Source organism: Hippoglossus stenolepis, chromosome 10 (assembly GCF_022539355.2).
Source record: "Hippoglossus stenolepis isolate QCI-W04-F060 chromosome 10, HSTE1.2, whole genome shotgun sequence".
In the NCBI taxonomy this organism is placed as follows: domain Eukaryota; kingdom Metazoa; phylum Chordata; class Actinopteri; order Pleuronectiformes; family Pleuronectidae; genus Hippoglossus; species Hippoglossus stenolepis.
The window spans coordinates 9,402,446-9,422,953 of NC_061492.1; the positions used below are offsets into that span (position 1 = coordinate 9,402,446).

A 20,508-nucleotide genomic window follows, 5' to 3' on the forward strand; every position below is an offset into this window, starting at 1 on the left:
GAAGGGACAAAAAGACTTCTTCGCCCATGAGCAGGTCCTCCTCTGGTTTCCCGTCAAGCCTCCTCTCATCCCCCGAGTACCCTGCCCTCCCTTTGACCCTGACCTCCAACAGCCCAAGTAAGACTTTACTCCACAGTGACCCAGGCTGGCAGCCTTGTATCTTACCATCACTAACATGCCCCAAGAACAGTTTAAGTCCCCTGAGCTCAGCAAAAGCTCATCTTCCCAGCAGAACCATTGCTAGGAGCCAGAGTTGCATGGAGCTGAGGAGAAGCCCAGCGATGGAGCCGCTGGTTCGCTGCTCCTCCCTGTCAGGCCTCCACAAAGAGCCGAGGAATAAACTCTCTGACCCTAAAGTCTGGAATCTGAGCCCCAGTTCCAAGAGTGAGGAGAGCACGGAGCAAACAGCAAATCCTCAAAAGCATTTCATGCCCTTGTTTCCATCCTCCCAGTCTTCAACCGCCGCAAACAAGGCTGCGTGCGGCGTGTTTCCAAACCCTCAACAAGGAGGAACAACACAGAGCACACGCCTCAAGCAGCCACCCACAGAACCAGAAGAAAGGTCCAGTCATCCTGTGAATATGTCCTCCATGCCTTCCCTGACAGAACCTTCCTGCATCTACAACTACACAAACCACATCTCCTCAGAGGACAAGAAGGGCCATTCGCTTTCAGCCACTTCTGAGGCCCGTCGGCTGAAGATGAAAAGAAATAAGAAGCTGTCAGTGAATCTGGGTTCATTGATGGAAGAGAGACTCCAGAGTGTAGAGCCGCCTCCTGAAAAGTTCTTGGCATCAACAGCACAGTAAGGTGCCGATTTTATAAATGTAAATTGCTGCTGTTGGATAGGCACCGTTTTTTTTGTTGTTTTTTATTCCAGATGTTTGAAATACAGATTTTTTTTGTGTGTGTTTGTTTTCAAATAACTTGCTTTCTGAAAATGTAACCACATATTATTGGGGGGAAAAAACGCTGTTGCCTGCCATAAAAGATCTGAGGGCAAATGCAAATGAATGACAAACATCGCAGATTTATTTACACCACAGTCCCAGATGTTCCCCATTCAGCTAAATCCAATCTTTACAGGGAAACTGCCTTTTTAAAAACAGTTAATGTTTAAATAAGTAAATATTTATTGAAATTATTCTTTATTTCGATTTTACTGAAGTTAAATGTTTTCTCTGTTTATTTGTCGTAACTTTCACAGAAGAGACATTGACATGTCGCTGTAGGAAAATGAATGGATTCCATTTAGCTGCTTCACTGTCAGGGTCCTGGTTGAGGCTGGCACGTCTCACAGGGACGCTTGAATAGATTCTGGTTAGTGCCTCCGCCAAGGATTGTACGTCTGTTGGTTTTTAAGCAAGATTACATAAAAACATCAGAACAGATTTCCATGAAACTTAATGGAAGGATGCAGATTGAGAGTGTGAGATGTGGTGCAGCTTGATTCAAGTTAAGGACTTTGGTAGAAGTGTGCCCTCTACTGAGTCTGGTTGTTAATGTTTTCTGTGTCACATGTTTTTCTGCTGTGACGAGTCAAATCTTTACTGACCTTCAGATGAGCAGCATAAATAAGAACATAAGTTTCCAGACAAACCATTATTAAGAGAAACGTGTGGATTCTTGTGTCTTGTGATTTCAAGTAATGACAGGAAAATGAAATGTTTAATGTTGTTGGCACAATAAACAATTAGCAGTGTTGTGGCAAACAGGTACAATATACAAACAGTTTAAAGTTGAGTAGTTTAACAATTGCACTCAAACATTTGTTTTTAATTTCACATCAGTTTCATATCAATTAATGTACAGTATTTTCAAGTTCAGCAATTAATTTATCAATAAAGGTTTTTATATATGAGCTTTATATAATGCTAATCACACTTCTACATCAATAAAGTTTTTTATTTGAATGAAGTAAATCTCTTATCAAAATTATTGCCTTCCCCAGATGTCAGTAAAGTATTACATTTTTTTCATTGTCTTTTTATACTAAACAATGTAAAAGCTACAGTAGATGTATAACTTTAAAGCATTTAATAAGTTCTGATCAGTTGATATGTTGTGTATCATTGATTTAAATATTTCAGCAGTTGTGTACTTGTTCTTTAAAGTGTTGTCTGTGCAAAATATCCAGGTTCAGTTCACAGTTTAGCTCGAGCAGGCTTTTCACTGAGGCACTGTCGGACCAGCCTCATGGCATCCAGGGCGGTGCCCCAGGCCAGAGTGACTCCCCAGCCCCCGTGGCCATAGTTATGGACCACTGGTACCTGGCGGCCCTGCAGCTGCACCAGCTCCCTCTCCACCCTCGGGTTCCTCCTGCTCGGGCGCAGACCCACCCACTCGCTGAGAACTTTGGCTTTGCTGATGGACGGCTCCAGCCTGCCGCATCGCTCCAGGATGCTCTTGGTGTCTCCCTCGTCCGCCTCTAGTCGCCAGTCCCCCTCCTGCCTCGTGCCGCCGACAGTGACGCTGTGTATGCCGGGGAAGATGTAAGTCTTTCCATCTCCGTCTCGGATGAAGTGCTGCAGCCAGGGCGCCTCCACCTTGAGGACCTGGCCTCTGACGGGGTAGACCTGGGTGTCGCCCACCAGCAGCTTGGAGCCCAAACCAGAGCAATTGACAATGATGTCGTAGCTGTTGCTTAATTCCTGGAGATTGTCGACTTTCCTCTGCTGCACTTGACCTCCAGCTCTTTTGAACCTGTAGAAAACATGTATGACAAAAGTTATACACCTACAACACATTATAGGGAATTTATTTAACTTAGTGGATTCAGTACATAATCTTTAACTGAAATCCGCAAAGGCGTTTATTGGGGATTTACTATTTTAAAGAAGAAAATTGCTATGATGGTTACTGGACAAACCTGTTCTCCAGCCACGGCAGGTAGCTGGAACATTCACATTTGATGGTGGTGAACACCTGGCCAAACGTATGATCTGGGAACCGTCTCAGTTCGCGGCCGGTCATGAGTCGGAAGCCGATCACAAACTCTGACCAGAAGGGAACTTTATCCGCCGGAACCTCTTTGAAAATTTGCCAGCTGGAAGGAAATGGATAAGAAAAATCACAAGGTGCCAAGAGATCGGTTTTAATCTGGCTTATCAGTCGCTTCTTTTATGGCACCAATTGTTACCCAGAGCTCAGCATTACTCCGGCCTCTGGGGAGTGTTGGGATTGAGCGATGGCCAACAGGTGATCAAAGCTGTCCTTGAACCAGAGCCTTTGTCTTTCCAAAGGAATATCTAATAGAGAAACCAATGTGTAAAACCAATGTGTGCTGCATATTTACTTTAACAGTGGATTTTGAATCTTTAAATATGTCACCACTCTGGTGAAACTGCAATGGCAACACAACATTTTGAAATGATGGGAGAGATATTGTTGCATACCTGGGAACTTTCCAGCAAACAGGATCCCTGCAGCTCCATCACTGGTGGTGTCCGGGCTGAACTTCTCTGACAGCAGAGTGACCGAGCAGGAAGGAAGAGCCTCGGCGATGCAGACAGCGGTGGAGAACCCGATCACGCCTGCTCCCACCACCACGACCTTCACGCTTGTCATGATGAACGGGCCTGTGTCTCAAACCTGGAGGTAAAATGGAGGCGGAACAATCGTGTCCAACGCTGCCTGCAAGACAACCTTTGATATAACTGGGCTCTTCGGGAGTTAATCCACAACTTGAAGTCTTTATTATTGCTGGAATTGGCGGCAGAGGGTCGAGGATCAAACCCATAAAGCCTCATGTCAGTGCAGGGGGCGTGTTTCTGTAATAACGTGTTACATAACAGACACTGTACAACTAGGCCAGAGGCAGCCAAACCAGTTGGACTGGTACAAAGGTTTGAGAATGTAAAAGTTTAAACACAGTGAAAATATTCTATTGCATTTAGTCACGCATTCAATAATCTTATTTGAGTAAAAGATTACGAGAAAAATGTACTCACTGTATGTAAAGTATAATTTGTGCTACTGAAGAGCATTTTAATTATTATTTATAGACTAGGGTGTTTTCATTTTTCACACAAACCGATCGGTTGATTTTACTTTTTCTTGATCAAATAATAAATACGCTACAAACTGAAAAAAATTAGGAAAAAATATATATTTCCTTTATAGCTCACTTTGCAGTGATACTCTCTGCAAAAGCAGTATTTGTTCTGAAATTTCTTAAATAAGTAGATGATCACTGTTTGATTATTGATAAGTGTTCATTTGTCTATTTATTGACAGATTAATCAACTAATAACTGCAAAACAAATACAGGTTGATCAACACAGAAAGTAATAACTAGATCATTACATAAAAACATCAGCTGCTACAAGTAGTGTAGTAATCGATTCATTGATTGAAAGTTTTATCCGTCAGATATTTTTGATAATTGATGAACTTGAAGAGGAGACAGATCGTCACCCACCTTTCAACTTTCTCCTTCAGTTCCTGCAGAAGACTGACAGTGTTTTATTGTCTTTACAGGAAGTGCAGGTGCTAAATACATTTATCTCAATAATTATTTGAATGAACAATAATAAAAAACAACCCGTCCGCACATTTCATTTCTCATTACGAGTTGTTTTAACATTTTAAACTAATATCCAGAGAATAAAATAGATATTAAAAGTCTGTTCGTGAAGTAAATGGAAAAGTAGATTTATAAAAGGCCTGATGGTTTCAGATCAGCAGCTTCTTAGATCCACATCATGTGTAGATCAGCTGCACGCGGATCTCGTCCCATCTCGCGATAGTTCCTCACTCACGACTTCCGCCCCGACAGAGACGAAGGTAAGGTCCTGAAAGCTCACTGTTTGAAATTACTCTGAGGTTGTATCCGTTTAGGTCCTGGTGCTGAGAGTTAAATCGCTGAAACACACATGATTTAATTCAGTGCAGCGTGTTTATACTCCTGCTAGCTAGCTGTGTTTGGCTAGCAGCGGCTGCACTGACACAGACGGTGTGAGTTAGCTTGTTTTGCTAACTTGTTCACATCAGCGCTCAGGATCTGATCTGAAAACATTGGCAGGTAAACTTCGTATAAATGTGGAAAATACTGCGAAATGCTTGATTAAAAAGACACCGAGTTATTGATATGGTTTCAGTCACTAACACTGAAACGATCACTTACTGAATCGATCCACATCTGGTGATTTACAGATGTTAAAACAGTCTCCACATCTGAGCACAGCCAAGATTCACCACTTTGTTTTCTAGTACCGTCTATACAAGGTTTTACGGTAAGAGTGTGTAAAACGGATTTCATAATAAAAGTATTTTCGCACATATATATTTTACAGTGATAACCTAAAAGAAATTCTTCTATTTCCGACATCATCAATATAATTATTTTAACGTGCAAACATCACATTCATTGTTGCACATTAAGAACTGATAAGGTAATAATGATGATTTGTTTTATTGATGATTCAAGCAAATGGCAAGAAAGTTAATACAGTGATATTTCTCCTGTCTTGCTGTTTTGATTAAGGCCTTCGTCTTCGCCCTTTTTAGAAATAATGTTCTTTCCGGAATGACTGAATATATTTGCAAACAATCCCCTCTGGGTTTTCTTCTCCATTTATTTTGAAAATATAAGTTTCAAGCTAAAGTTAAAATTTTAAGAAACTGCGAGTAATGAATGAATAAAAGATTCTAACTATTCAACAAAATAAAATAACAATGGATGGGGAAAATAGCTCTTGACTACAAACTGTATTTCAGAGAAAATTTAGGCTTTTTCTTTTATTTTGCTGAATACTCCTACCATAATATTTAGTATAGACACGTACCGCAAAACCAAATGTTTTGTAACGGTTTTTGAAATTGGAGTCTGGTTTTGCCGCTGTGATAAACTCGATTCATTTTGACTAAAAATGTAACGTTTATTCTGCTTATTGTGGGAGAATGTCAGACGCCTATTTACAGCTTTTCAACGTTTCTGGATTCTTTTTCACTCATTTTTAATTTGAGATTTCGATCTATAAACTGTCACAGTATTTAAAACGTATAGGATTAAACTGTTGATGTGGAAAATAACTTAATCAATAAGAAAACATAATAATTGATTGAGCCAGAGATAAATTAATACACATGGAGTAAGTAATAATACCTTTAAGAAGATCTATTTTATATAGCACTTCTCAATAAAAAGTTCCAAAGCGCTTCACAAATAAAGGACACAAGTAAGAATGCATAAAATAATATATACAAGAATGCAAACACTGAAATTCAAGCAAGAACACTCATTACAATAATAAAACTAGAATTTGGTAAAATCAGGGAATGAAATACAATAAAGATGCTATGATTTAAAGGAAGCTACTGACTCAGCCTGCTGTATTTCCTCAGAGCTCTTATCTCAAAAGCTCTGTCTCTCTTAGTCTTTAGCTGAGAGTCTGGAACAGTTAAGAGGCCCCTGCCAGAGGTACTTGTACAAGTAGTTAATTCAATGTTAATAAAATTAAGTCAGTAAATTTAAATCCACACAAATGTTCCCTTCACTCAGTCTTTTGCACTGTTGCTCTGTTTTTTCTCCAGGAGCAGAAGGGATCATCTTCGAGGGGGAAGATGTCTCAGAGAACAACGGCTTCATCTTCAACCCTCACTGCCGTTCATTCAGATTCACATGAGCAGAGCATCCTGAGCAAATTCAACAACCTCAGGAAAAGGGACCTCCTGTGCGATGTCACTTTAGTTGTGGGGGACGTGCACTTCAGGGCGCACAAAGCTCTGCTGGCAGCGAGCAGCGAGTACTTCTCCCTCATGTTCACATCAGGAGATCACATCAGCCGCTCGACCTTTGCACTGGGCGGGATGGAAGCTGAGATGTTCTCTGCGGTGCTGGAGTTCATCTACAGTGCACGCGTGTCCCTGGAGGAGAGTTCCGCTGAGCAGCTCCTGGCCACGGCTCATCTCATGGAGGTCGGCGACCTTGTCAGAGCGCTCGCTGAACTCACACGCTCTGCAGCAGGGGTTAGAGGTGACAAAGCCAAGGTGCCCGATCTGTCCAAACGCAAAAGAGGACGGCCAAAGAAAAATGAGGACGTGTCAGTGAAGAAGCTGGAGGAGAGAAGTGGACCGTGCAAGGGCTCAGAGGAGCGTCGGGCTGGAGATGTGGACTTGCTACCTGAAGGCGATTCCGATTATAACCCACCAGGGCCCCAGAGCCGACAGAGCAAACGCAAAATCAGGCCTCCAATCAAGTACAAGAGTTACAAAGGCGACCAGGACACAGCAGTGAACAAAGAGCCTAAGAAAAGAGGGAGGAAAAGAAAATATCCAAACACGGAGGCTCGATGTGAGGACTGTGACAAAGTGTTTAAAAACCACCTCTTCCTCAAAATTCATCAAAGAACTCACACAGGTAAACACGGAAAGGATAACAATAGGTTGTTGGTTTTAATCCAAGAGACACAATCCTCCTTTCTGACTACAGTTTATTACAAATGAAGTCTTACTGTTATAGTTTAGTCTTTTATTCCTGTATGCCCCTCAACACATAAGATAATAAAGTGAGATAATCCTCTATTTGTCCCACAAGGTTGAAAGTTGCAGAAAGAGCTAGAGTGAAATTAATATTGAAAGAATATTAATAATGTATACAAGATAAACAGGATTTTCCTTGGAGCACATGAGGCTAGTTGGATAGATAGATGGATGAATGGATAGAGGGATAGATGGATAGATAGATAGATATCACTGGAGCAATGGTTTGTTTCCAGGTGTTTATTCTTTTAGGAAAGGGAGGTAAGTTGACTGATCAAATGATGTGTGTATTACTCTGCTGGGGATGCTGCACCTTCCACCTGTATATTCACCATTGTAACTTCCCTGTATGTCCCTCTGCTCCCTCAGGAGAGAAGCCTTTCCGGTGCCAGGTCTGTGGGAATAGTTTCACCCAGAAGCACACGCTGCTCGTTCACCAGCGCATCCACACCGGAGAGAAGCCGTTCGTTTGTACCATCTGCTCCAAGACTCTGTGCACCAAACACACCCTGCGAGAGCACATGAACCTCCACAAAGGTACGATCTGAGGAAGCTAGTGCTCTGTGTTATATTCTGGTGTTTTAGTCAAGTCAGAGGAGAAAACTGCATTTTCAGAAAATGAATTAAAATGAATGAATATCCAGATTATTACTTCTGTTAACCAATCAAATTCTTTAATCTGTTAGTATTTCTCTTGCTGAACTGTATATTGTTGTTATTTCACTCGTATCAACAGAGGAGAAGTCCTTCAACTGTGATAAATGTGGAAAGACTTTCACTCAGAAGAGGCAACTTAAAAGTCATTACAGAGTTCATACAGGTGAGAATCAAATCCATTCAGCACGTGAATTCTAATGTCACTTTAAAGGCTCAATATATATATATATTTTTTTTTTATTAAAGGTAAATCGTTGCCGGAATGTGCTCAGTGTCATCACAAGTTTTTGGACACGGCTCAGCTGAAAAAACACCTGAGAACTCACACAGGTAAAATCAGACTGAGCTTCTTCGACAGATCTGTGGATAAATAGTGAGACATTTAAAACTTACGTCATCGCACTAACAGCAGTGTTCACGTGAATAATGTTTTCACAGGGGAGAAGCCTTTCACATGTGAGATTTGTGGGAAGTGTTTTACAACCAAGAGCACACTGCAGACTCACATCCGCATCCACAGGTGAGAAATGAGTTATTGGAATTTGACTTTGTTGTAACGACTTTAATTCAGCAGCTATAATAAACATTTATTTATTAGCATTGGATCCAATCACTACATGTGGTGACGGAACGAGATTCAGTTAAAAAATTTCTCGTCAGCTCTACAGATCATTTTAGCATCTTTTAACTCACTGTCAGCATGATGTTTTGTGTGTAAAACATCAGAATGTTTAGTAGCTAAAGAGCCCGATGTTTTTCTTTGGTTGGTGGAGACCAAAAACAGAGCTAAAAGGAGAGTAAATGCAGTTTATAGTGGACACAAATGTGAAATTTATTTATTTTATTGATGCTGTATTAGTAAATAAAAATACAGGGAAAAAATACAACTCGAATTAAAAATATAAATAAAAAAATTCCATTCAATATTCCTTTTGACCATTTTACATTTGGATTTCATCACAGTCTTCAGTCCAAGTTTCTCTATGCAGTTTATTTTAACAGTGGCAGTCGTCTTCTGTTGGAGCGTTTGGCTGCAGACATGAGATAGTTCTAGTTTTTCAAAGAGATATTTCTGAAGCAGTGGGTTTATCTTCAGTTAAAACCAGTGATTGTGTGTGTCTTCTTTTCCAGAGGTGAGAAACCATACGAGTGCCCCATCTGCAACAAGTCCTTCTCAGACCCCAGTGCGAGAAGACGACACGTCACCTCTCACTCCGGAAAGAAACCTTTCACCTGCTCATCCTGCAACCTGTCCTTTACCCGTCTGGACAATCTGAAAACTCACACCAAGACCCACAGGAAGGAGCGAGCGGCGTCCACTGAGTCCTCGTCAGACACGGCAGCAGAAGCATCGGCAGCACCTCAGGAGGAGGTTCGCAACATCCTGCAGCTTCAGCAGTACCAGCTCCCCTCCGGCTCCGAGCAGGAGATCCAGCTGGTGGTGACCGGAGATATGAATAACATAAACTTTGTGCCGGGTCAGGAGCAGGAGATCAGCATCATCACCACAGAAGGGGAGACGGCAGAATCATCCGACTCTCGACTCACCCTCCTCACCCAGCCGTCGGGACACATGCAGAACGTGGCGCTGGTCTCTCAGGGCGCCATGGTGGACCACGGCCCTCAGATTCAGACCGTCAGCATGCTGGAGGGACAGATGACGCACCAGTCGGAGCAGATGCATGTCATCACTCTGAGTAAAGAGGCGATGGAGCAGTTGCAGTCCCACCATGGCCCCCCGCAGCCCCTTCAGCTCGCACAGCGCCCCGTCCCGCAGCTGCAGGTGATGCAGCAGCCGCTCCAGCAGCTGGGCAGGGAGCAGCACAGTCAGGCCATTCACATCAGCAGCCAGAGCAGCCAGCCCATCTCCATCAGCCAGACCAGCGAGCAGATCTCCAGCCACCACATCCAGGGACAAACCTTTCAGATCCAGGCAGGAACCGTCTCCTACCTGTACACCACCGGGCTCCCGCAGGAGGGCTGAGAGCGGCCCGGCTGACGGAGGACGTGAATGTGACGCTGATGAATCTAAACTGAAACATGCTGCTACAGTACACCAGTGTAACAGACTGGTTTGACTGCTTTTCCCACTGTAGAGCAATGGATTTACAATCATATGTTGTGAGAGCAAAATTAAATACTATGCAACTCTGGAAATTATTTTTGAGGCTGATATTGATATTTGAGAATAACAAAAGTCAAATTATGACAAAGTGGAAAACATTTATTCGTCTTTAGTTCACATGCAGTTTAATGATCACACACACACATATCAATTTATTTTAATTTATTTCACAATTTACAATCAGCTCAAATTTACTTGGAACAAACAGTTTCATGTCAGACTTGTGCAGTTTAAAACAGCGGTGGATTATATTGTAAAATGCGATGGATAATAAGAGATGATAAGATAATAAGATGAAAACGGTTTACATCTTGGCTTTTTGAAATAGAGTTTATTGGACTTTGTTCAGACAAACAATAAATCAGCAGCATTCTGCATATTAGACAGCTGGAAAAACTCGCTCAACAACTCCATGGCTTCTTGAAATTACCCCGGGGGGGAATGTTCTGCGTCTCACAGCTCTGGTAGTAACGTGTCTGCAGTCAGGACGCGCAGGCGAGACGGATCCTGGAAGAGAAAGAAAAACACTGCCGGTGTTTATCCAAAGACAATGTTACGGAACCTAAATAGGACATCGACAGTTTGTTGCATGTATTTCTCTGTTATTATGCAACTATCCCAAGTCCCTGGAGAAAACTTCACATTACAAATCTTCGACACTTCCTGGTTCTGTCAACAAACTCTGTATTTATATCTGTAGAAACAATAGAGGAGCTGAAAACCAGTTTCTGTTATGTCAACTTCACATTCAGCTTCTTCGTTCACTTCTCAACAGAACACGTGGGAGTTTAAACTTCAGTTGAACTCGCTTGTTTTCTCTCTGTGTGACGCTGCCGTGCTGCTGGAGTCTCACTCACTGCTGTGGCTCTGTCTATTCTTGTGTTCGACCGACTCCTGGCTGTGTCCGCTCTCTGGTGTCTGGTGGCAGAGTCCTGAAGCGCGGCAGGGTTGGCGAAGCTGCCGAGCTGCAGGGCCGACTGCTGCCGACTGACCCTGTGCAGACCTGAGAGAGACACGGAGCAGAGGCTGAACTCTCACACTGCAGGAGGAAATATGTGCAATAATAGATTTTCAGATCTCATCATGACAAGTTACGAGCGTCTGGATCATCTCATTTTGCTTCTGATCCGCATGAGCAGCTTGTATATTATATTCTATGTGGAAAAAAAGTCTCTCCAGTACTCTGAGATGGAAGTGTTATTGCTCTGTGCTGGTTTCAGTACCTGCTGAGGGACCTCTAGAGCTCAATCTGCTGACTGACAGCGTGAAGCACGTCCTGCTTTGCCCTGTGACAGACACGGAGAGAATTGGGAATTACCTGAAGCAAATGGAGAAACTTGTAAGACAGGAGAAACCGTCCAGGGTGTAGAGACCAAAGTTTGTACCTGCTGTAGAGGTGCGCCTGGAGAAAGCCGCCCCCATGTCGTTCACCTGGTGTTTCAGCTTCTCCACCTGCTGAAAAGCTTCTTGTTTGATGCAGCGCTCCTGGTGAAGCTGCTCCTTCACCTACACACACATATTTTTATTACTTGACCTTTAAATTTTTGTTTCTTCATCATGAACTATTATTAAATTGATTGACATGAAATTTGATACAGATGTTCTTTTAATTCTTTTAGTAGCTCGTCGTACTGATGAAACACTGATAATGCTCCACCTATGTTTTTTTTTAAATAAGTCATGAACCTTTTTATGAGGCAAAAATCCTAATCTTGAGCGTCCTCTTCACTTCAAGTACTAAAATGCAAAAAGGGTCTATAAATCTTTTAATCAAAATCAAAAGTTCTTCACTGTTTAAATAATTTAAATTATATATACATAGATTTATCTGACAATTAGCCTTTATCTTAATCATTTAATTCCTATTGTCACTGTTAATTGAAAACCAAATGTTGGTGATATTGAACCTTTCAGAAAAAACTAATGAAATCATCAGAAAATCCCTTTTATGCTTTACTCATTAGAAGTTTTAAACCTACAGAACCTGGTGTATCACTTGTGTTCTGCTGTGTTCTCTGGAGTCTGTTGCTCTTCCATCTCACCTGTCGGATCTCTTTGGCGCTGCGGTGTCTCTGTATCTGGCTCATCCTGCCTCCTCTGTCCAGCTGCTGGCTGAGATCTCTGAGCTGCCCGTCTCTGTCCTCCACATCAGCTCTCATCTCCTCCAGCCTCTGCACTCGATACGTCTCCAGCTCCTGTCTGCTGTGAGTCTCCTGTGCAGACTGATGCCGGGCCTCCTGCAGCTCCTCCGTCTGAGAGCAAGTGTTACAGTGTTTGGAGTGGACCATCATAGTTCCTAGGTTCTGGGTTCAGTCTCTAAGTGTGTGTATGTGTGTTCCTCTACAGTCCATGTTTGTGCAGCAGTGAAGACTCCCCACCTTCCTGCTGAGCAGCCTCTTGGTTCGGCTGCACTCGGCCTGGCAGCTGGTCAACATCTGTCGGGCGGCGTCCAGCTCCTCCTGCAGGAGAATCACCTCCTCCTCTGCAACCATCTTCACCCTGAGCGCCTCGGTGCGACTGGTGATTTCACTCTGGACACGAGGGGTGATAACTACAGCTGTAAACACTGTGATGCTCTTGTAATGATCATTCTACTGATGATAAACTGTTATAATAAACATATGAAAGGAAAAAAACACACTAGGCCTATATAATATATACTTTAATGTTTATATTGATCAGAAAAGGGTTTTAAGTACCAAATTCCGTGGCGTGGCGTCAAAGTTTGATTACACGCCATCAAAACACGAGGTTCTGTATCTCGGACATACATGGTCCAATCGAGTCCAAATTAGACATGTAAGACAATTTTTTTATATACTTTTTGTTACGATTATAAAAGTAAATACTAAAAAAATAAGCTTTTTTAAATCAATTTAACATATTTACCTGTAATACTCAAATGTATTGGATTCTAGCTTTAAACATGTGATATTATATGAAGTACGACAGAGAGGAAAATGGTCAGCGTTTGCTTTTCATTTCCTTCCTACAGGAAAAGAATCTGACGTGAATATTGAGCTGCTGCTGACCTGCTGAGTCTGAAGCAGCCGCCGGTGAAGTTTCCCCTGCTCGACCACCTGCCGCCATCGACTCAGAGCCGTCAGTTTACAGAGCAGAGCCGTCAGCTGACTGTTCTCCAGGCTCAGCTCGTGGACTTCTTCCTTCTGACGAACACATCATCAGGCACATTAACGTGTGTTTAAAGGTAAAGCATAAACGTGTCTTCTGATGTTTTTGTAGATTTTGAAATCATAAAGTTTTTTCCTGTTTGTACCTTTAACTGTGTGTGGGCGAGTCCATCGTTGTCTGTGGTGCAGCCGCATTTCTTTTTGAGTTTGATGATTCTGTCGACTCCCTCCGCTCGGATTCTGTTCACCATCACACTCACATCCTGCTCCACCTGCCACCGACGCTCATCGAGTCTGACCTGAGATCAGCACAAATAAACGTCTTTAACATCTCAAACAAGGAAGAAATATCACAGGAGCAAACAGTCAGTGATAAATAATAAACTATTTAATCTATTTTATTAATTTTATTTTGAAAAGTACATTTTAAAATAGAAAATAGAAAATTTGTTCAAACTCATTATGTACCTGAGTCACTATAAAAGTTACTATATTGCTTGTAGACGTAGTTTGTAGAAGAGGTTTAAAAAGAAATCAATATAATTATATATGAGAAACATTTGTTGCCTGAGCAGACCTTTACTTTATTTATTCATTCTAGATAAACATGCACAGGATAGAATTCCTCACCTTCAGCTGGAGGCAGGTAGAGAAGAGATGTCGGACCAAAGGGTCGTAACGCTCTTTAAACTTCAGACTGAGTCGTTCTTCCAGAGAACGCTTCTCTTCTTGGAGGTGAGCGACTCGAGCCTGCAGAACTGAGATCTCCAGCATCATCCCGCGACATGAAACCGACACCTGGGCAACAATAACACATAATTATTTATTTGTAGGAACATGTTTGTTTGTGATGATCTCAACATACATCTGGAGGAATGTGGTAAGAAGTTTTAGAGGTATCCTAAAAATTCCGAGGCTCACCCACATCATTATCACCACAAATATTTGCACAAACAGATACTCACCCGATTTAGATACAGACATTTGTTTTACTACGTTCGTCGCCCAGTTTTATTTCCCTCTGGACGAACTGACCAACTGACGTCCTAAATATCTCTGAGTAAAACTTAATTTCCCAGCTTTCAAGTTGACAATGAAAGGAGAAACCTCACAGATGAGAGCTGGTGTAAATGTAAGAGCTCCACTGAGAGAATGAAAACCTGTGGTGAGGATTTAGGTCCCTCTCTCTGTCGTTCTTTGTCTTATTGTTAAACACAGAGTTTATAGTTCTTACCTCTTTGTAAATGTTACTCGTCTGAGAGTCTTTAAGATTCTTTAAATCCTGAAGTTAAAATGGAAAAGAGAAAAATTCAGAATAAAATTATATGACAAAGCAAAGATTTGACGTGTTAACACAAAGTTTTTTCTGGCTAAAGGTCATGAAGTCAGGTATTTGTGCATGAACATTACTTTTTGAATAGTGAAATGAAAGAGGTCTATACATAAACTACCAGTGAAATGCACAGTCAAATGTTTGCTGAGGTGAGGAACTGCACGTGTACTTGTTCTTTCTGGTGCAGCAGCTGAGTCTGCTGCTGCAGAATTTGCTCATAGAAGTGTGAGTAAAGCAGGAAGCTGCGGCGCTCTCGCTCCATCAGAGAGGAGCCGAGGTGAGTGGAACACAGCCGGAGATGATCCTGAGAGATCGTCAGCTGGAAGAAGAGACACGCAGGAGGATTAGCGTTTGGCACGGAAACAGAAAGACATGAGGAGAAGAATAGAATCACAGGAGGGTTCTCTCCTGTTCTGGTATGGTGAGTGAAGGTCACAGTAAATATGTAATACAGCACATAGTGTAGTTTCTGTTGGACTGTTTCTCTGTTTTGTAACAGAGCAGTAAAAGATAATAAATTAACAGTTATCAATGCATAAAAAGAACAAATCCATACATATATTTCTGCACAGATTTTCTTTAAGTTTCACTGCAGTTATAAGTTGCTCTCTAATGTGATGTCAAGTGATGCTTTTGATCGTCATTGTCAAACAAAAGCAAAGAAACAAATACTGAAATCTGGAATTTTATGTCTGCACGTTCTCATATTGCTTCTCTTTAAGTTATGGCATTTTAACTACAAATTTCCATTTTAAATACATCGTACAAGCAGAGACTACAATGTATATTTTTCCTGTGTGGTTTTTCCTACCTGTCCGTCCACTTGCTCAGCTCCTTCCATCAGCTGCTCCACGAAGGCCTCCACGATCTCCGGCCGCTCGGGGGTCACGCTGTGCTTCAGTGAGGCTTTTTTCCACAGCTCTGAACAAACAAGGAATCTTTTTATCGAAACTGCAGCTCTGTTATTTTCTCTTCTGCTTAAAGGGGGACTCTGTGTGTTTTTTGGTACCTGTAGGGAGACATGTGTCCTGACGGGTCCGCTCTGAAAGCACCAGGGTCAGCTCCCTGTGGAGCCTCCTCTGCACGGCCCTGATCATGTCACATTCGGTGATCTCCAGCAGGGTGTGAAGCTGAGACATTTTACCAGGTGGTGAGGTCTTGGTATTGAGACATGAGGCTTATGATTGTGTGTGTTTGTTGAAGTTGTACCTGCCAGGTTTTCACGTCAGTCTCTGAAGCTCCAGCAGGGGGCAGGAGAGCCCGGCTGCCAGAGATGAGGAGCTCGTAATCACGCTCTTTACCCATTTGTCGAGCCAGAGCTTTCATACTGGGGTAAAAGATTTCAGCTCTGCAAAGCAAATACAACTTTAAATATGGTATTGAAAAAATAAAATGAAACAATGACCCTTTTGGGAACCATATTTAGTGGACTGATATTTATGAGTGTGTGAAATTTGTGGCAGATACAAACAAAAATCCAGGTCTAGTGAATTTAAATTGGGTTTTAGAAGGGGACCGTTGGGCCTTATTTGTTTGTTAGTAAGCAGGGTTACACAAAAACTACAGGACAGATTATTACAAAACTTGGTGGAAGGATGTGTTGTCTTGGATCCTCATGCACAGAATCAGGCACATTGAGAGGAGTGATATCTATGAATGTGTGAAATTTGGTGCAGCTTGATTGACTTTAAGGCGACTGCTGGGCCTTGGTGGAGGTACGTGCTCTGCTGGGTATCATTCTGGTTCTTAAAGCATTTGAGAAAAATTTGAAAACCTCGATTTTGAAGTCAGACGAGGAAGTAAATTTGCTGATAAACAATCTGGGATATGGTGAAAAGTTCCAGAACAGCTACTAAAGGGACCTTTGCAGATGTCGTTTTTACAAAGTGTTTTACTAATTGTCACATTTACAGCCACTTAAATCTAATAAAATCCTGACTGTACCTGTAGAGGTTGACAAACTGCTGATATAAAGCGGGTGAACTGAATATCTCGGCACCCAGACGTCTTCGAGCCCAGCTCTCCTTAAAGACCTGAAGCTGCTTGGTCAGCTGGAGGAAACCTTTCAGCACACGCTGCACTCGGAGCGGATCCTGACAAGGAGGAGTGGAGTTCTTCTCTTCCACTTCAGAGCAGCTTTTGTCCTCCTGAGACGAAGACAAAACATAGTTAACGTGACCTGACGTTACAAACACAACAGTGTGGGTTCCTAACCATGAGCAGCCTTGTGGATACACTTTGTGTTCACACATAATCCCAGCTGTGTAATTGGCCTGGTTAAGCGTGAATTTCCGTAACAACTTATAAACAGACTTTTACTTCATTAGGTTTTCCGTCGTGCAGAAGGTCATCTTTGTTGCCATGGAGACGGACGGGCTCTGCGACTCCTCCGCTGTTCAGGACGTCCTCCATGAGCAGAGACACGCCGAGGATCGCCGCGTTGGTCTGCAGTCTGCTGCAGTCCCTCAGACCACTGAGACACAGCTGCACACAGACACAACACACACACAAGTCTGCTTTACACACAGCACAAACATAACTCCTCTGTTTTACACACAACTCCTCTGTTTTACACACAACACAAACACAACTCCTCTGTTTTATCTGCACGCAAACACAACATGCACACAACTCCTCTGTTTTACACACAATACAAACACAACTCCTCTGTTTTACACACAACACAAACACAACTAGTCTGCTTTACACACAACACAAACACAACTAGTCTGCTTTACACACAACACAAACACAACTCCTCTGTTTTATCTGCACACAAACACAACACACACACACAACTCCTCTGTTTTTAATACAATAAAGTGTGTTTGTCTGATCGTGTCTGTATTAAATTTAGGAGGGGGTGTTTTTCCCACTCTCAGCTCTGTCTGAACACGTGAGAGAACATATTAGGTGTTGCACCTGCATGCAGTATTCAATGGGTGGTAGGTCCCACACATGTAGAGGGAACAATCCATGACAGGCTATGAAACTTCTCCAGGAGAACATCCTCTGAGCCTGAAAACAACAGGACATGATATGATATATTATATGACATGATATATGATATATGACATGATATGATCTGATGTTAATGCAAACCGACCCGACAGCCCCGGGTCTCTAGAGGTCGAGGAACAGGCAGCGTGATGCTGAACACGTCGGTCTGGATTCCGTCACTCAGCAGAGGAAGAGCAGTCATCATGTTGTCGCTCACACTCTGGTAAGAGGCCATGTCACCAGCCGAGAGGAACGCCTCCCTGAACACAACAAACACATGTTACAAAGGGAGAAGACCCACTGTTGATTTAAGATGTTTTCACTTCTGTTCATTGGTTTGTTTGTTTGTTTGTTTGTCAGCAGGATTACGCAAAAATTACAGAACAGATTTTCACAAAACCTGGTGGAAAGATGGAGGAAAGAATCCCTCAAATTTTGGCGTGGATCTGGACAAAGTGGTAGATCTTCACATGTTTTTACTACTTTCTAAACCAGGAGGTTTTCACTAAAGCAGATGATGCCTTTATTGCAGCTCAGACGCACTGACCTGATGAGGTGTCTGACCGCTGTATCAAACTGCAGGAGGAGAACCTGCCTGCGAAGCTGCAGCAGACGACCCACTGACTCGGGGCTGCTGGGATCAGACAGACGGTCGACCTGATGCTGGATCTCCTGCAGCTCCGCTCCTGTAGATGTAATGAGATTACTGTGATTGATGAATACATTGGTCTTTAATTAGATAGTGACAGCTGATGGTAATGTTGCTTTAATAGATATTTTCATCCGACAGTGAGAGCAGCCAAACAAACGGTCCAGTTAAAGGTCCAGTGTGTAGAATTTAGTGACATCTAGTGGTGAAGTTGCATGTTGCAGCTGATCACCCCTCACCTCAACCTCCCCTTTCACCTAAATCTCACACAATGAACCTTTAATATTAACACTGGTCTGTGATGACTGTGATGCTTTATTTGAAACATCCACCTACCGATGCCTTCAGCTCCGCCCCAGTCGGCCACAAGACGTGAGCCTGGAGCCTCTTGCACCTTCCTCCGGCTCCACGAGTCTTCTGTGTTTCCGAGTCTGGAGAAACTCACCAGGTAACAAACGATGTCATGAAGAGCTGAGACTATGAGCAGGGTGTGATGAAGAGCAGCAGCACAGGCCTGTTGGAGTAAGAGCGACAGAGGAGGAAATTATCTAAAGAAAAACAGTCAAATAAAATAAATTGATAAAGGATCTTGACTCTAGACGATGTGACCACTGTTAAAAGAGTTTGTTCAATAAAATACTTCTGACCATCAGTGCTTCTCTCACGTACAAGTACAGGAAGTACAGTTTGTAACTGTAACACGGAAAACAGACAGCGGCAGCCATGTGCTGGTGTCACTTTTGCTCAAGACACTCATGTAGTTTCTAACTTGACAACATGAAAACATGCAGAACACGGACAGACAAAACAAAGTTCTCAGCTCTGTGGTTCAACCACCATCTTTAGATTTATTCATGGTCTCTGAAAGCAGCTTGCAATCCATTTCACTGTATATATTCTCACTATATATTCTGTTTATGCTGTATATATTATTCCTATTCCAATTATTAGGGCCTGAGCACCTCCGGTGGGAGGCCCTATTGTATTTTGAAGGATTTGTATTTCCCTTTTGGGGCTTTTTCAGGGCCTAGACATGCTCAAATTGTTACCAAAGTTTGCAGGGAATTCAAAACCCCAAAAAGTAATTGTATTCTGGAGTAATTTGAAATGGGCGTAGAAAAATGGCTCAACAGCGCCATCTAAGGAAAAGCCCCTCAGTTAGCTTTCACCGATCTTCACAAAATCGTAGCCCAGGTGTATCATGACAAGACAAACAAAAAGGTCAGAGGTGCAATGGGAAAAAAGCAACAGGAAGCCCGCCATTTTGACTTTAGTGGCCATATTGGCCATTTTCCACATTTTAACTTTGATGTCTGTCAGGGCTTTCATCAGATAACTTCATATTGAGATGAGTGTCATCAAAACAAGATGGAGATGAAAACTACCTCAAAGATCGATTTTTCGTCACAGTGTGACCGTGGCGTGGCATCAAAGTTTGATTACACGCCATCAAAACATGAGGTTCTGTATCTCTGACATATTTGTTCCAATCGAGTTCCAAACTAGACATGTAAGACAAGAGTCCCGGCCTGGTGACATCTACACAGAAATCTTGACTTAAAATCACAGCGCCACCTGCTGGCCACAGGAAGTGACATGTTTTTACTTTGATGAACTGCTCCTGGCTGCTTTACAATATACAGCTCAAAAGAGCTCAGTCAAGTCATTGGATCATGGTCAGAATTGTGACATTTCCTCAAACCGTGTAAACATTGCGGTGCGGCGAAGGTTCATCCTTCGCCAAAGGAGACGATGTTGTCATAAGTCCAGTGTGCATTGTCCTATCACCGCCAAACTGATGTCTCATGATCAGAGACCAAGCCTGAACAGCTCAATGTGTCAATATTTCCTCAGTGTCATAGCGCCACCTACTGATTCGCCATGAAACAGGAAGTACTTTGTAAATCCACTCTGCATTATCCAACCGGCCCGAACTACTGTCCTATGATCACAATCCTGACCTGAACACATCCATATATTAATATTAGTTCAGGGTCATAGCGCCACCTACCGTTACTTCGCTACTTTACGCATTTCGCTACTTTTAGTTACTTTTATTACTTTAGTTACTTTTGAACTTTTCGTAACCTTTTAGTTACTTTTAGTTAACTTGCTACTTTGTAACTTTTCG

The 20,508-nt window shown here is 42.4% G+C and overlaps 4 protein-coding genes across 11 annotated transcripts in view; 2 read left to right on the top strand and 2 right to left on the bottom strand.

Annotated features, from left to right (window-relative positions):
- Positions 1-1,917, top strand: part of LOC118117009 (SAM and SH3 domain-containing protein 1) — a 48,026-nt gene extending 46,109 nt beyond the window's left edge. For both annotated transcript variants that reach the window (XM_035169025.2, XM_035169026.2), the window contains one exon: positions 1-1,917. In XM_035169025.2, the coding sequence (XP_035024916.1) occupies positions 1-809 (809 nt within the window). In that variant the 3' untranslated portion in view covers positions 810-1,917.
- On the bottom strand, positions 1,650-5,240 carry ddo (D-aspartate oxidase). Of its 4 annotated transcripts, none has more exons than XM_035169034.2 (5): positions 5,126-5,240; positions 3,396-3,591; positions 3,140-3,248; positions 2,870-3,046; positions 1,650-2,703 (listed from the first exon to the last, which is right to left on the bottom strand). In XM_035169034.2, exons 2-5 carry the CDS (start codon positions 3,565-3,567, stop codon positions 2,145-2,147), a joined length of 1,017 nt encoding a protein of 338 aa, XP_035024925.2. In that variant the 5' UTR covers positions 3,568-3,591; positions 5,126-5,240; the 3' UTR covers positions 1,650-2,144. The 4 variants fall into 4 exon arrangements, with proteins under 4 accessions (XP_035024925.2, XP_035024924.2, XP_035024926.2 ...); XM_035169033.2 differs by having other exon boundaries at positions 3,396-4,863; positions 5,126-5,215; XM_035169035.2 differs by having other exon boundaries at positions 3,396-3,633; positions 5,126-5,213.
- Positions 4,706-11,857, top strand: zbtb24 (zinc finger and BTB domain containing 24). The gene is made up of 7 exons (XM_035169027.2): positions 4,706-4,785; positions 6,535-7,360; positions 7,852-8,019; positions 8,219-8,302; positions 8,386-8,469; positions 8,578-8,659; positions 9,271-11,857. The coding sequence occupies exons 2-7, from the start codon at positions 6,565-6,567 to the stop codon at positions 10,121-10,123; spliced, it is 2,067 nt and encodes a 688-aa protein (XP_035024918.1). The 5' UTR covers positions 4,706-4,785; positions 6,535-6,564; the 3' UTR covers positions 10,124-11,857.
- Positions 10,636-20,508, bottom strand: part of si:ch73-242m19.1 (coiled-coil domain-containing protein 162) — a 19,017-nt gene continuing 9,144 nt past the window's right edge. For 2 of the 4 annotated variants that reach the window (XM_047341644.1, XM_047341643.1), the window contains 19 exons: positions 18,714-18,891; positions 18,276-18,414; positions 17,835-17,988; positions 17,651-17,746; positions 17,048-17,212; positions 16,673-16,875; positions 15,938-16,076; positions 15,738-15,858; positions 15,540-15,649; positions 14,898-15,047; positions 14,630-14,677; positions 14,026-14,193; positions 13,542-13,694; positions 13,297-13,431; positions 12,643-12,795; positions 12,307-12,516; positions 11,650-11,770; positions 11,488-11,550; positions 11,053-11,267 (listed from right to left, as the gene is read on the bottom strand). In XM_047341644.1, coding sequence (XP_047197600.1) covers positions 11,053-11,267; positions 11,488-11,550; positions 11,650-11,770; positions 12,307-12,516; positions 12,643-12,795; positions 13,297-13,431; positions 13,542-13,694; positions 14,026-14,193; positions 14,630-14,677; positions 14,898-15,047; positions 15,540-15,649; positions 15,738-15,858; positions 15,938-16,076; positions 16,673-16,875; positions 17,048-17,212; positions 17,651-17,746; positions 17,835-17,988; positions 18,276-18,414; positions 18,714-18,891 — 2,721 coding nt within the window. Of the gene's footprint in view, positions 10,772-11,052; positions 11,268-11,487; positions 11,551-11,649; positions 11,771-12,306; positions 12,517-12,642; positions 12,796-13,296; positions 13,432-13,541; positions 13,695-14,025; positions 14,194-14,629; positions 14,678-14,897; positions 15,048-15,539; positions 15,650-15,737; positions 15,859-15,937; positions 16,077-16,672; positions 16,876-17,047; positions 17,213-17,650; positions 17,747-17,834; positions 17,989-18,275; positions 18,415-18,713; positions 18,892-20,508 lie in introns of those variants that run through there. The other 2 variants (XM_047341646.1, XM_047341645.1) reach the window with 2 other exon arrangements.